We start from the raw sequence: 15527 nt of genomic DNA on the forward strand, positions 1-15527 counted from the left end.
GGTTGCAGTATATTATGAGACCATGGTAATCCATTGCAAAACAACATCACTTTATCACAATAAATGGTAGTTGAGATAATGACTAATTACATTTCAGGTAAAGTATAGATTGATACCAGCCAACAAGGACAGTCTAATAAATTATATTGTCTCCTTTCCCCTGTTTGACAGCTATAACAGGAAAGAGTTTTGACCCTACAAGATAGCCTATTTATTTATCTGAGTCCCATCTGTTCTTATAGCCATTCAAAAATTGTCACTATTCATTATAAAATAACTGTGGGAAACACTTCTAATTATGAATTCTCGAAAAGATCAGAAAAAAATATACAGAGCACAGAGCACTTCTTAAAACACAGCATAATAGCACATAACAAAAATAGCAACCAACATATTATCTCTGACAATTTAGAGATAATATATTTCAATCTCCAGAGAGATCATCAGTTGAAGCGGGAATAATTTTTTAACCAGGTCAGCTTTGTTTGACATAGTTTGTCCTTGTGTATGTTTTCAAAATTCATTTCCAGTAGTGCCCCCAGAAAGGGACAGTGAGGTCAATGAACTTCTTATCAGGAATGTACAAATTGTTATCCTCTTACTCTGTATTCAAAATACCACTTTTCCAAAATAGCCTACAACCTTCCTTTGTGATAATAGGTGAACATGATGTTATCATTTTTTTCTCATCAAATATTGTAACAAGATATATTAAGGCTTCTTTTCAAACCAGATCGACAACAAAGATGTATTTGCATAGTCAACAAATAAAATGTCTTGAGATGCTTTTCATATTGGAAAGCATCTTAAAACATTTTACAAAGTGACAGGCAAGAGCAAAGCTCCAAATAGAAGAATAATTCTGCCACAGTAGAGTTGAAATAGTGCTGCTCTTTCAGATCTCGGAATTTCTGAGCTGCATCAGGTGGGAGATTAATAGGTTTCATTATATCTCAATTATTGTTCCATTGCTGTTCATTAAATGGCTCTGCTTTCTGTAGCAAATAAAACTTTTATTCATAAATGAAATCTTAACAATATCTTCCTCCTTTAAATCTTCCTCCTTTAGTATTCACTTTCTTGCATCAGTACAGAAACGTTTTGAACATCTTTCAGATTTAATTATCCATACATACCAATAACAAATGGTTTGATTTTAACAGATGATCATATTATCAGTCTGGGAATTTCCACACACAGAAACGTCATCATTCAACTCCTAAACTGTTGGTAGTATAACCTTGTCAGCTTCCTGCAGCCCACTGATTGGTTAGACAACTGACTGAACTCCAACCAGTTTGTGTATGTAAGACACTGAGTCCAGCTGGAGCAGTCAGTCTGTGCATCGAAGACTTTGAAACCAGAAGAAGAAAATTTTTTGAAGGAGACTTAACAGCTCCCGGTAAATAAAAATTTAAAAATGTGCCAAGGACTATCATCACTACCAAGCTGCTACTTAGAAAGGTATGTTACTTAATAGTTTTCATTATAATGTGTATCTTTGTACAAGGAAGGTTGCTGAGAAAATTACTTGTTTTATCTTCAGAAAGAATATTGCATTCATAGCCTGTTGTCAGATGCATGTATTTCAGATTCTTATATTTTGCTAAACTGCTTATTAGTGCAATATAAGGGAGATACAGATTGCAGTTCTGGGGCTAAAGCATAATGATGTGTAGTAACACCAATTGTACTCAGTCACAAATCCTCTTCTAGTTAATACTAACTTCCACTATTGTGTCAAAATTGTGAAGGAATATTGGGCAAAAAGCATCTGAATAATTCTGAAATTAGAGCCCTGGGAGGTTACAGCTGAAAATTATTTAAATTTTGAATCGATTTTCATTAGTTGAAGATTTGAGATCTATAAAACATTGAAGGACTACGTCAGACAAATCTGTAGTGGGACTCAAACCAACGTCTGCGGTTCAGATTATATTTCCAGATTAGGATAGTTGAACCACTAAAAGAGGTCTCTTCACAGAGTTAACACAACAGTTATCAGGGCATGCTCTCCCCCTAAATTTTGTTTTACTCAGATTATCAGACACGCAAATGCTTGAAATCTGAAACAGAAAAATGTTGTAAGTGGCCATGATATGAGTCTTGGAATGAAGAGGCAGCAACAGAGCCCAAGATATTATCCTTGCTCTTATTTCGGCTATGAGGTATTTTCAGCGTCCTGCCTCATTTTTTAAGTTTAATATGAATGACTTAAGTGACACAATTACCCCTAAGATTTGAGTTGCCCCAGTTCTACTCAAGTGTTAGCAGGGTATTTCTCTGTTGCAATCTGTTGCATTTTTGGCTCAAACCAGGATTTCCTGCAGTTAATCTATAGAACAAGTTAGTCCCAATTGTTTCTGAGACGTTGATTGACACAGCGCCATGAGTGACAGCACCTGATTAAACCCAATTTAAAGGATTGATGATAAGAAAGAAAGAAAAAGCAGATACCTTCAAATAGCAAAGAAGACTAGTTAAAGGAGTATTAATGAATTCCAAAATAATAAATGGAAAAATTCATAATGATCATAGAGAACATCAAAAGTGATTTTTTTTGTGTACCTAAACTTATTTTTTTATTTCCAGGGCAAAGGGTATCAAGGCTCGGCTGGGAATCTTTCTACAGAAGTCAAAGAAAACTTACGGTTCTGTGCAAGCAAGCAAGATAGATAAAGCAAAATCCAGGTGAGTACATGTCCAACTTCGAGGCAGGACAACTGACCTTCAAAGAAGCTTTACCTTTTACCTCTCAAAATATATTAAGGAAAACTGTTGTATATTTTATTTTCAATCAGACCCTCCTCAGAGGAAGCAAAGAATTGGAGACAATCTCTGGACAAGATGCTTTCTCATAAATGTAAGTGGGCATGTATATTAATCCTGCCATAATTGGAACTTTGTAATTTTGTTTTTTGTTAAATCATTGAGCTAATCAGATCCAGTAAATCTGTTTGAATGTTTCAATGGATTAATTAAAGTGTTACTTGTGATCTAGGAGGACTTCTGTAAATTAAAATGTTTATGCCAATACATGTAATGATTAAAGGCAAAATATTTTCAGGTTTTTTTAAGTGTCAAACTTGCAAAATAATTCACTTGTTTCGAAACGATAGGCTAAGAGCACTGCAGAAACCAAAGGTGCGGGGGTGGGGTGGGAGGGGGTTGGAATTCTTCCCTGAACAACGGCAAGTTCGAGAGGAAAGGAATATCTACAAAGTATTTTACCCAGCACACTTCTACCTTCCACATGCAGTACTCTCACACTCCTTCAAGGAACCTATTCCATCTCCTGTTGGAATCTATCCATCGGACAAATTGGCAACCTGTTTCCTCCAGAAAAGGAAAAGCCTCTTGACAGCTCCAGGGAACCAAGTTTCTGTCCCTTTTTTCCAGATTAAATTATTATGCTATAAAGATGGTTAACAGCCTGGGAAATGAATAAGTTCAGTCAATCTGAACCAAATAAACTGACTGTAATTACACTATGGACCACTTCTTGCACTACTATGGACGTCTTCGATGGTGTCTTTGTTTTTTATTTGCTCTAAAGTCTTTTGCAGAGTCCTTTCTTTCACTGTATGGTATAATTTTACATATAATTTACATTCTGTGTGTTGTCTGTACCTATGTGTCTATGACTCTGCTACGTTTTTCATTGTACTGTACCTCACTGTACTTGCGCACATGACAATAAACTTGACTCAGCTTGACTACAGGTGCCTGCTAGGATCAAACAGGAGCACCAGGGTTGGTGTACAGTTGGCATACCAACTAAGGGGTCATTGTGAGAAATTACCAGCAATGCTTAGCCACGATCTATGTAACTTGGAGGCAATCCTTTCCCACGTTGATCCATTGTCCAGTCAAATCCAAAGGGATATTTGAAGCATGTGGTTCTCATTTCAAGCTTCCTGGAAAATTGCCTGATGCCACTGTGGGATCCTGAACTTGCTCAGCCAGAGAAAGGCAATAAATGAGAGGGTGGATAGCAATAATAATTCACTTTCGTAAATTCTGCTTGCCGTCAATCTGTCCGCAGGAAACCTCCTTCAGATCACTATTGCACGATAAAAGATCTTTACTTATTTAAAAAAAATCCAAATGCATGATTTGTCCTGGAATGTAAAAATATTTTACAAGACTGAAAATGTGGAACGAATTTGTTCCATTTTTAAATTAAATTGACCCAGTAAAGCCTTTGCATCCATTAGAATTATGATTTGCCCCTCTTCTTTTGGTAGATGGTTTGGCTGCCTTCAGAGCTTTTCTTTGCTCAGAGTATAGTGAGGAGAACATTGAGTTCTGGCTGGCCTGTGAGGACTACAAGAAAATCAGGTCATCTGCAAAACGAGCCTCCAAAGCAAAGAAGATTTATTTGGAATTCATAGAAACAGATGCTCCTAAAGAGGTGAGTCCCTTCACCTGCAATTGTAAACAATATGTAGTGTATTATTTTAAAACTGTGAGTAATTTTGAGATTAACAAGGAACAATTATTGAAATTTTGTCTTCTTTTCCCCCCTTCTAACTCCTGAATAGATTAATATTGATTATGAAACTAAAGACTCCACTAAGAACCACCTTCTGAAGCCCACTATTTCCAGCTTCGATGAGGCACAGAGTAAAATCTACAACTTGATGGAGAAGGATTCCTATCCCCGATTCCTGAGATCAGAAGTGTATCTAAACCTGACCAAACAAACTGAAAGAGTGGCAAGCCGCTCAGACTCCAACAAGCAGTCCGAGACATGAATCTGGAAGGAGAACCTGTCGGGGGTATCTGAACAGAGCAGCTAATGCAAGCTGAGGACATGAACGGAAAGCATAAGTGGAAACATAGTTGGAAAAGGTTTATTAGTGAGCAATGAGTTTGCACAGTTTAGGGAAAGAATTGGACACGTATTGAAGAATATGCTGAAGGTGTTGAGGGAACAGTACATACTGAAGTGAGAGTGTTAGACTTTTACACAAATATTTTATTGCTTATTGTATAAATTATTTATTGTATGTCCATAAATTATTCTGTAATATTGGTTACACATTGTAAGAAAATATTTGAGAAGTCTGCATAAGGAAGAATTTATGCTGACTTTTGTTTAGGGAAACAAGTGTCTGCCTTCTACAAAAGTGTTTAAGGAGATTTCTTGAAATTTTAGCACAGTTGGGTCTTGTTGTGCAACTATTCGACTATCGGTATGCACATAATTTTAACCTCCTTAAAAACTCCATGGAAAACTAATTGTAAATCTTTTCACATACATCAAATACTAAATGACCATTAAACCCCACACATTAAATCTTAGCCACTAGTTGATATCGTGGGCTTGTAAAAAGATTAGCCAAACATTCTGACAAAGCTCACCAATGAGAGGAATGTTTATAGTCTTACACTTAAGTAATTACTAACTTTGAAACATGGTGCCAGATGTTGGAAATTCCCAGCGACACTTCGAAGCTTTTTAATTCAGTTATGTTGCAGCTCAAATTCCACACTGAGCAGGACAAGCTACTTGCACCACGTTGTGCTAAAAGTTTGTTTTTTCTGTTGTAACATTATTTGTTGTCTGGCATTGGTTTTTCATTTAACTATTTATGTACAAGTCTTTTGATTTTCTCCAGGTGAAAATGCTAAGAGAAAACAAAATAAAGAATATTATACAATAAAGTGGTTTTATATTTTTTTGTGGTGGGCGTAGAGGAGGAATGTGGTAATGGGGGTGACGTAAGTGAAACATACACAGTACTGAGTACTAAAATTAAAATGGAGCAACACACACAAAATGCTGGAGGAACTCAGCAGGTCAGGCAGCATCTATGGAGGGAAATAAACAGTCAATGTTTCGGGTTGAGAGGGCAGAAGCCAGAATAAGAAGGTAGGGGAGGGGGAGGAGCACAGGCTGGCAGGAGGAAGGTGAGTCCAGGTGAGAGGCGGAAGGTAGGTGGTGGGGGGAGATTTAAGAAGCTGAGAGATGATAGGTAGAAGAGGCAAAGGGCTGAAGAAGAAGGAATCCGGTAGGAGGGGACAGTAGACCATGGAATAAAGGGAAGGAGATGGGGAATAGATGTGGAGGTCATAAGGGCAGGGGAGGGGAAAGAGAAGGAGTGAGGGGAGCACAGGAGTTAGGGAAAACAAGGGGAGGGAAGGGGTAGGGGTTACCAGAAGTTAGAGAAATCGATGCTGAGGCCGTCATGTTGGAGACTACCAAGGCAGAACATGAGGGGTGCATTGTCTTGGGGGCAGTTGTATCAATCATACCCGTGAGGGTAAGATTGGGTTCAAGCCACACTCCAGGGCTTTAGGCATGTAATCTGGACTTAATCCCCAGCATACTGTGTTGCATTGTCAAAGGTTTAATGTATATGTGTAGGGATACCTTAAAGAAACAGGTACACCACGTGGTATATGATGCACCAGCATTATTTTAGCTGGGATTTGACAACATTTATTTGAAGAGTAATGGGGAGCTTAGTCTGGAAGGAGATCTTCACAGCTAAATGCAAGATCTTCCAACGAGAAGGTAAAATATCTGCAGAAGAGAGTTTGTAAATGAGAGTGGGCATTATCAACAATGAACATATCTAAAGAAAGTATTAAGGGTATTTATTGAGATTTATGGACTTGCAAAGCTGTCACGTGTATGAAGCTCATCTGGAGCAGATACTATAGAGATGTTAAGTGTAGCTTACAGTATAGATGCTGACAATTAAGAACACTGAGACTAAATTTATCCATGTTAGATAGATGGTGGTTTGTATGTTTGTTCCTTCTTTTTAAAAAACAGGAAGCAATTTAGTGTTTGTAAGCATAAGTGTAACTTTAAGAATTAAGTGTACCTTGTGGAATGACTTCTGATACATCATTGAATCAAACCGCTTTCAATAAAAGATGTTTTGTTGGTAGCTCTACCTCTGTTATTTACCTTAGTAAGGCAGCAACACTCAGGAACCAATGGATGTTACAGCAGGAGGTACCATCTGTCAGATCAGACTTTAAACCAAGCCCCCATCCACATTGCCAGGCAGACATTAAATATCCCAAAGCACCATTTGGAGAAAAAGGAATTCTCCAGGTGTTCTGACCAAAATTTATCCTTCAACTGACGTCACCAAATAAATGACAAGCTTATCTACTTCAGCATTGTTTGTGGGAACTTGCTGTATATAAGTTGGCTGTATAGAGAAAAATAACTCAAATTAACTATTTATAAATAAACTTTGGAAGTGCTTTGCAAGAACCTGTGGGTTGTTAGGTTAATTAGTTAGATTGTTTAGATTATTTTTCTTTGCTTTGTGCCTTTTTATGTGCATCAAGTCTGAAAAATATAGAACATAGAACAGTACAGCACAGGAACAGGCCCTTCAGCCCACTGTGTCTGAGCCGACCATGACTCCAATTTGAACTAATCCCAATTGCCGGCATATTGTCTACATCCCTCCATTTCCTGCCTCTTTATGTGCCTGTCTAAATGCCTTTTAAACCTTGCAATCTGGGCAACATCCTGGTGAACTTCTTCTGTACCCTCTCCAAAACGTCCACATTCTTCCTGTAATGCGGTAAGCAGAACCAAACACAATACTTCAACTGTGGCCTAAACAAAGTTTTATAGGGCTGCAACGTGACTTCCTGACTTTTATACTCAATTCCTTTACTAGAACAAACTTCCCACAAATGACTCAAAATTAAATTTAAATCAATTTATAACTGCTGATCTACATAGTTAAAAGCAACTAATGAAAAATTAGAAGGGAGCATTTGTGTGAAAAGATGTCTTCAATTTGGGCCTACACCAAACTTCAACAACTGCTTGTCTCCCTCCTTGTTCATTTGACCCAATCTACTTGCATATCTACCTGCCGTGTACTTCCTGATCTCCAGCCCAGTCAACCACATATACATACTGCCCTCTTGCTAACTTGTATGCCAATCCCATCAATCTCAGAGTGGTTCAGAGGACCAATCATGAACAAGGTGAAGCCCCCATTTCTTTCACTGCCCTCCAGTAGCACATGGGCCTCCTCACTATAGTAAAATATATTGCTTGTCCCTGTACTTATATATTACTGTTGGGGGGGGGGGGGGGGGGTGCAGCAGTGGAGAGAAGGATGGAGTGAGAAGAGTAACAGGAGAGTCTTGAAGGATGATGAATCACTTCCATTAGGTCTGTTCAAGGCCACCCTACACTGAGTAATATTGTTGTACACCCTTTCTTCTTGGCACTGAGAAGTACTTACCCTTCAGTTCTTTCCCCTCCCTTGAATGAGTGGCAGACACAATGCCCCCTCCATGACTATCTCTCCCCCAACCAATGATCAGAATTTTCCACAGGTTCTCCACCTTCATACTGTACACACTAGGTAGTACCATTTCAGCAGCAGACCTCCACCTCCTTGTCAGCAGTTTTACAGAGCCCGCCTTTACTTCAATTCTTCCACATTGGACAGCCACTGAGTAATGCTCACAGCCAGAAACACATCATTAGATCAGCAGCACCAATCGAATGGAAACTATTAATCATCCTCCAATGCTGTCCTCTTTGGTTATCTTTCCCTCCACTTTTGCACCCCAACATCGCAAGAGGCTGCAGAGGGTTGTAGACTCAGCCAGCTCCATCAGCAGCACAGCCCTCCTCACCATCAAGGACATCTTCAAGATGCGGTGCCTCAAGAAGGTGGCGTCCATCACTAAGGACCCTCACTATCTGGAACATACCCTCTTCTCATTAGTACCATCAGGGAGGAGGTACAGGAGCCTGAAGAACCACACTCAATGATTCAGAAACAGCTTCTGCCCCTCTGCCATCAGATTTCTGAATGGTCCATGAACACTACCTCATTATTCCTATTTTGTTTTTGCACTATTTATTTATTTATTTATTTATTGTAACTTATAGTAACTTTCTGTCTTTACAGTGTACTACTGCTGCAAAACAACAAATTTCACATCACCTAAGTCAGTGATAATAAATCTGATTCTGAAACACCACTTTAATAACATAACTTCAGGAATAACTAATATATTTTACAGCTATAAGAGCACAGACCATTGCTAAACGTGGCTCAGTCAAAAGGTCATGGATCCTAAACTCACTGTAGAGACTTTAGCATACAATGCAGGCCAAAACTACAGTTCAGTGCCGAGGAAGTGTTCCATTGTCAGTGGTGTGTATCAGATGTGACGTTAAACAATCTGATGTTAGATGGGCATAAAAGATGTAATGACATATTTGAGGAATAGGGGAATTCTGCCATCTTCAATTATTTCACTTTTAATTAACAGCACCACAAACAGATTACCAGGCTGTATCATTTGGCTGTTTGTGGGTCTTACTATATACAAATTAACTGCTACATTTCTCACATATACACTGTTTTAATTGGCTGCAAAGCACTTACAGCTACACTGAAATTGTGGAAGGTGAACCTTTTCTTCCTTGTAATAAATACATGTACATTGAGCAATTGTGAAATGGCTGTTTTTGAAATGCAGCGATCATTTTATAAATATGAATAGAATCTACCAAACTGTGAATGGGTTGATTTTGAGAGTTAAGTTTTACTTTGAAACTGCACTGAAAGATGACACCATTGATAGTTCAATATTCCCTCGGAACTGCACCGCCTGTCAACCCAGACCCCGCAGTGGGATGAAGCCATTAATTCAGAGGAGAATCAAGCCAGAAAAGTCACAGGTGGAAAAACAGTTCCAAGCTCTCAGTAGCACACTTTAGTGTGACAGATGGCTGCTGGGTGAGCGAGTGGGAAAATTAAATTCATCCATTGTTGGTTATCTACTGACCCCTGTTGGAAGATTCATGCATAAGAGCATGCTGAACACAAAATTATGCTTGGCTAGAATGTGGCTCTGATGAAATAGTTTACTGACACAGTTACAAATGATTCTCACTTGGATGGGACACAAGGGTAGGGTTTGGCAAGACTTCAAAGTTTGTGTAACTAAACTCGAGTATGTGTCTCCTGAAATGGAGAGAAATTGGGTTTACAATAATAATCAGACTCATCTCCAGAGTTAAAAAGGAAAATGATGCATATGACTGAATAACAAGTCCCTAAACCATACTGAGAGCAAATTAAATACAATACCTTCTAAGGAGAGAATGCACAACGTTCCATCCATGTGGCATAATACACAATCTTTGCGATGACATTGCCTGTGTGAAATAATCTGCCCTGTGAGATAAAATTCTCTGCGTGGGTCAGCAACTCCTTACTGAGCAGACAATGTATGAGCAACAAATCAGCAGCCAAGAAGGATGGTGTGGCTATTTATCTTAGTGCTGATCCATACCTTAACCAATCGTGCAGCATCACCTTGAAGCTGGACGACAGGTGCAAGTACGTGTATTCCAGGAAAAAAAGTATAAATTAAATCGATCTGGAATTAAAAACCTCATTCAGTAGCAGTGGCTCTGAATCTACCCAGAGTGCCATATAAAGCAACTTGGTTCACCAGGCCTGGTCTGACCTTCATGTGACCCCAGAAGCCCAGAAATGTAGTTAATTCTTAACTACCTGTGAAATGGTCTACACAAGCCATTCAGTACAGGGGTAAATGTGAAAGATATCCAGCCAAATGCTGCTGAATGGCAAATTTCAGGGTTAATTCTTAATTTATTAAAGATAATTTTCACATTCTGCAACATGTACAATTTACCCGATGAACAGCAGCAACTTGTCAAGCTTGATTCAACAAGCCCTGCTTGCATCATGACCTTCACCATTGAGGACAAGGGCAACAACGTCATCACCTTCAAGTTTCCAGCCATCCAAGTTACACATCATTCTGACTTCATAAGTTGCTTTCTTTCATCACTGCTTTACCAAAATCTTGCAATTCTCTCCTTAACGCAACTGCAAGTGTAATGTCAACACAAGGACTGCAGAAGTTCAAGGGCAAACCCATCACCACCCTTCAGGGCAGCTGGGAATTTGCAACAAATACATCCTTGCTGCTATCTCTATGTCACAGTACAAACTCTAAAATCCTAGAATAACTTTGGTGCATTCTATAAAGTGTAGATTCTCAGCTTTTTTGTTTCAACTGAACCCATCACCCAGTCACAAAAAGAATTGTATTCAATTGGTGCAGCAGGCTTGAGGGGCCAAATGGCGGACTTTCTCTTGTACTTCTCATCTTCTAACCTGATAGAGGTCTATAAGATTATGAGACACACAGATAAAGTAGACAGCCGTTATCCTCTTCCCATGGTCGAAATGTCTAATACTAGAGGGCATACATTTTGGGTGAGAGGGGGTAATTTCAAAGGAGATATGTGGGGCAAGTTTCTTTTTACACAGAGAGTGGTGGGTGCTTGGAATGCGCTGCCAGTGGTGGTGGTGGAGGCAAATATGACAGAGGCGTTTAAGAGGCTCTTAGATAGGCACATGAATGTGCAGAAAATGGAGGGATATGGACATTGTGTAGGCAGAGAGGTTTAGTTTAGTTAGGCTTTTAATTACTAGTTTAATTAGTACGGCACAACAACGTGGGCTGAAGGGCCTGTCCCTGTGCATGAAAGCTTGCCAGCATGCTGATCCAACTTCTGCTGCAGTTGTTCTACCAGACTCCTCAAAATAGGAAAATTAAAACAGAAAAGATTTGTGCCTGGAAAAAGGATTTCATCCTTATTTAACAGAACTAAGTGCAGCCCCCACATTTCCTGAGATCCAATTGAAGTCCTTGTGAAATTGGGGATCCAACTTTTATAAATCATCAGGGCAGTTTTTACCCTGACTGCCGCCACAAAATGTGACCATATTGTCCCCTGCCACAACTGCCTGCAGGGATTGCAACTGGTAACCTGAGAATCATGGCAAGTGGGTCAAAGCCTTAAAGTACTCTCTCAATGCCTGTCATGAAGGGAAAGAGAAAATGTGTGTGGGGACGTGTTCTCGGTGTGTGTGTTTAACTGCAAAGAATTGGCTCTGATGGGCAGGCCACACTGTTCACGTGCGATACTCGTCAAGTTTCTGAAAGAGGCACTCTGATCCAAGCTCTGTCGTGGCAAGTCATTGGTGAGGCTGCATATAGAATATTGTGTTCAGTTTTGGTCACCCTGCCATTAAGCTGGAAAGAGTGCAGAGGAGATTTAAGAGGATGTTGCTGGGACTCAAGGGACTGAGTTATGGAGAGAGGTTATGGAGCGTAGGAAAAATGAGGGGTTATCTTATAGCGGTGTATAAAATTTCAAGGGGCATAGATAGGGTGAATGCGTACAGTCTTTTTCCCAAGGTTGGGGAATCAAGAACTAGAGGGCATAGGTTTAAGGTGAGAGGGGAAAGATTTAATAGGAACCTGAGAGGCAACTTTTTCACCTAGAAGGTGGTTAGTATATGGAATGAGCTGCCAGAGGAAGTGGTTGAGGCAGGTACATTAACAACATTTAAAAGGTACTTGACAGGTATGTGGATAGCAAAGGTTTAGAGGGATATGGACCAAATGTGGGCAAAAGGGCCTGCTTCCATGCTCCATGACTCCAAGAGTTTAGCAGGTGAACAGAAAAAATGGTTCAAAGATGTTCTCAAAGCCTACTTGAAAACATAGTACAGCCTCAGACTCCTGAGAATGCCTAGCCCGTGGCTGCTCAAAGTGGAGCAGTATTCAGAATGGCATTGAGAATCTTGAGTCCCTTCATTGAGAACAGCATAAAAAGCAGGAGCAGCGCTCCAACTCCTAAGTCCGCTCCTATCAATCTAGTACTTCCTGTGTCACTTGAGAGTTTGTGGGACCCACATTGGCCTCCTCAGCCATTTCAGAGCCCTTGTGGACTTCCTCAATTCTGTGGCACTGCCTAAGAACATAATAAAAATGCACAGCATTAAGAGCTCAGACAGGCAGGTAAAGACATCAATATCCCAATGAAACCTTTTAACTGATGTCACCCGATCAACTCGCTGCAGAGTTAATCTCTGTTTCACTGGGAGGTATAAATAAAGTCTGTGCATTGCACATTATCGCTCTACTTTCTCCATTTGTGTACAAGGATAATGCGGAAAAAATGTCAGCTGTGCCCAAGTGAGTCCACAACCAGAAGCACTTGGTCCAATTCCCGAGGAGCTGGAATCCAAACCAAAATGGGCACCATTGTATTAAGACTTATATAAAATGGCTTTTATGTATAGTTCCAAGCATAATAAATGGGACTTACAAACTCCAACCCCGAGACTTTGATTTCTTTGAAGATTTTAGATAAATAATGAAAAATAGAGAAATTATTAAAACAGATCAAGATTAGTTCTGAACTAAAAAAGACAGCACTGTTAGCCTATTCCAGAAAACTGGACAAGGAGTATTGTAGGGATAAATTCATAAAAACCTCTAAACTACAAAGATCATTATGAACACAGACTTTATCATACAAGACTATCAACTCAAAATACATTTATGACAATTACCCAAGTTACTAGTATTCTCTACAGAATGAGCTAAAAAAAATCATCACATGGCAGATCAAGTTAAAACAATTATTACAAGAAGTTAAAATGATTTCAAGTCATCTTTGCTACAATAAAAACTGGAATGGTAAAATGCTAAGCTAGCTTAAGTCTTCCATTTTTGATCTTGCACAGATGTCTAATACTCAGCACTTTATCTTTTTAAATTTTATTTACAGCGTGGTAACAGGCCCTTCCAGCCCAACGAGTCCGCGGCCGCCCATTTTAAACCCAAGTTAACCTACCCGTACGTCTTTTGCAACGTGGGAGGAAACCGGAAGCACCAGGAGGAAACCCACACAGACACGGGAGAATGTACAAACTCCTTACAGACAGCGACGGGAAATCGAACCCTGATCACTGGCGCTACGCTACCGTGCTGCCCTTATATTATATTATATTGTGGGAAACGTTCTGCTTGGAAAATCAAGGAAAATGCCAAATGAATTTTGGTCCAATCAGTAAAAAGTCTTAGTGGGATGAAGGTCCTATTTCTGTGCTGTATCTCTCTACGACTCTATGACTCCTTTCACCATTTGCATGAAATGCTGGAGGGTGACGGCAACCGTGACAAAAAAATATATAAATATGGCACTGAATTGATCCCTTGGCTTTTGTGACATTATGAAGAAACATCTGGTTCAAAGATACACCTTATCATAATTTTCACCTACCTGCATGTTTCATTTTGGCAAATTCTACTGGATGAATATTACAGAAAGTATTGCTCAGCACAAGAAACTGTGGGAACAAGTTAAGTCTATGGGATCAAAAAAACAGTGCATTGATTCAGATTATTGCCATGAGATTGAAAAACGTTTCTTGGCCTCGACCTTTAAAATGGCCAAATATGGTAATCTGATGTGACTAAATGGATCATTGGAGTCCCCTTGACCATAACAAAAACATTGAGTTTTGACTTTCAAATACTGTTCATGCAATGCAGTTTGGAGGAATTGCAAGGTCTCCAAAATCAAAAAAATGCATGGAAAGAAAGCAGTTCTTAATATTAATAGCTTTAATGAAAGCCAATGTGTATTTTTGACATTCACAAAATATCACTTCACAGAACTATTTCCCAATAAAATTTGGACCCAAATCATGAGATTTTAGGCCCGTCTTAAAATGTAGGTTTTAATAAAAGATATAAAGGAGAAAAAAGTAGAAAGGTCAGAGGGAATTCCAAATAAGCTGAAAGTTGAGCGATTAAACTTGGGGATGCTTACAAAACCCAAATGGAGGAATATGGATACTTCGGAGAATTGTAGTCCTTAATGAGATTACAGATAGGGAGGAGTGAGGCCATGGATGCTTGCCTCTAATTCATGTCAGACATGGTGTAAAAGTATCAGCTGATATCTTATGGTCCATCCAAGAGTCCACCTCCAAACAGATCACTGGGACAGAGCCAAACCTTCTCAATGGAAATCAGGTTGCCAGCAATTACCACTGCACAGCTCTGTGATTTTGATTTCCTTTCTTCCCCATGGGGGCAGAAGTCTAACGGGTAACAATTGAATCGACATTGTCCCCAATGTATCATTGAGGTCAAGTAGGATCATACTCACATTTCATTACTCACTTACACTTCCAACCAGGTGTAAACAATCGTGCTTAGGTTACCTAATTTGCAGATTAAGCCCAAAGTCCCTTTTAATTATTCCAAATGGAGTATCAGCAAGTCATAAGGGCAAATGCTAAAATTGCCCAAAATAGCTGCAGAGCAAATCAATGGTTTACAGATCAAGGGACAAGGCCAGCATCAACTCATGCCTATCAGAGGAGGAAATCTGCCATCTTATACACTCTGGCCTATATGTGACTTCAGACCCACAGCAGTGTGGTTGACTCTCAATTGCCCTCTGGAATGGTCTAGCCGTTCTGAAGCTCTACAGTTTTCAGATGGCTGTCAAAGATCCCATAGTGCTATTTTAAAGAGTCGAGGGAGATTTCCCCAGTGACTTGGGCAGTATTTATTCCTCAATTATCATTGCTAAAACAGAGTATTGTTATTAGCTTGGTGTTTATAAGAGCTTGCTGTATGCAAACTGATCGCCCCATTTCTCATGT

General features: G+C 39.5%; 1 protein-coding gene across 1 annotated transcript; it reads left to right on the top strand.

The window, feature by feature from the left end:
- The first annotated feature begins 1332 nt into the window (after positions 1–1332).
- Positions 1333–5609, top strand: LOC127568081 (regulator of G-protein signaling 5-like). The gene is made up of 5 exons (XM_052011367.1): positions 1333–1464; positions 2593–2691; positions 2802–2863; positions 4248–4414; positions 4545–5609. The coding sequence occupies exons 1-5, from the start codon at positions 1421–1423 to the stop codon at positions 4755–4757; spliced, it is 585 nt and encodes a 194-aa protein (XP_051867327.1). The 5' UTR covers positions 1333–1420; the 3' UTR covers positions 4758–5609.
- The last annotated feature ends 9918 nt before the right edge of the window (positions 5610–15527 follow it).

This window comes from Pristis pectinata, chromosome 3 (assembly GCF_009764475.1).
Source record: "Pristis pectinata isolate sPriPec2 chromosome 3, sPriPec2.1.pri, whole genome shotgun sequence".
NCBI classification, from domain to species: Eukaryota; Metazoa; Chordata; class Chondrichthyes; order Rhinopristiformes; family Pristidae; genus Pristis; species Pristis pectinata.

Coding starts and splice junctions, on each gene's coding strand:
- LOC127568081 (XM_052011367.1), top strand. CDS start 1,421: ATGTGCCAAGGACTATCATCACTACCAAGCTGCTACTTAGAAAG. Junction 1,465..2,592: donor CCAAGCTGCTACTTAGAAAG/GTATGTTACTTA, acceptor TTTTATTTCCAG/GGCAAAGGGTATCAAGGCTC. Junction 2,864..4,247: donor CAAGATGCTTTCTCATAAAT/GTAAGTGGGCAT, acceptor TTCTTTTGGTAG/ATGGTTTGGCTGCCTTCAGA.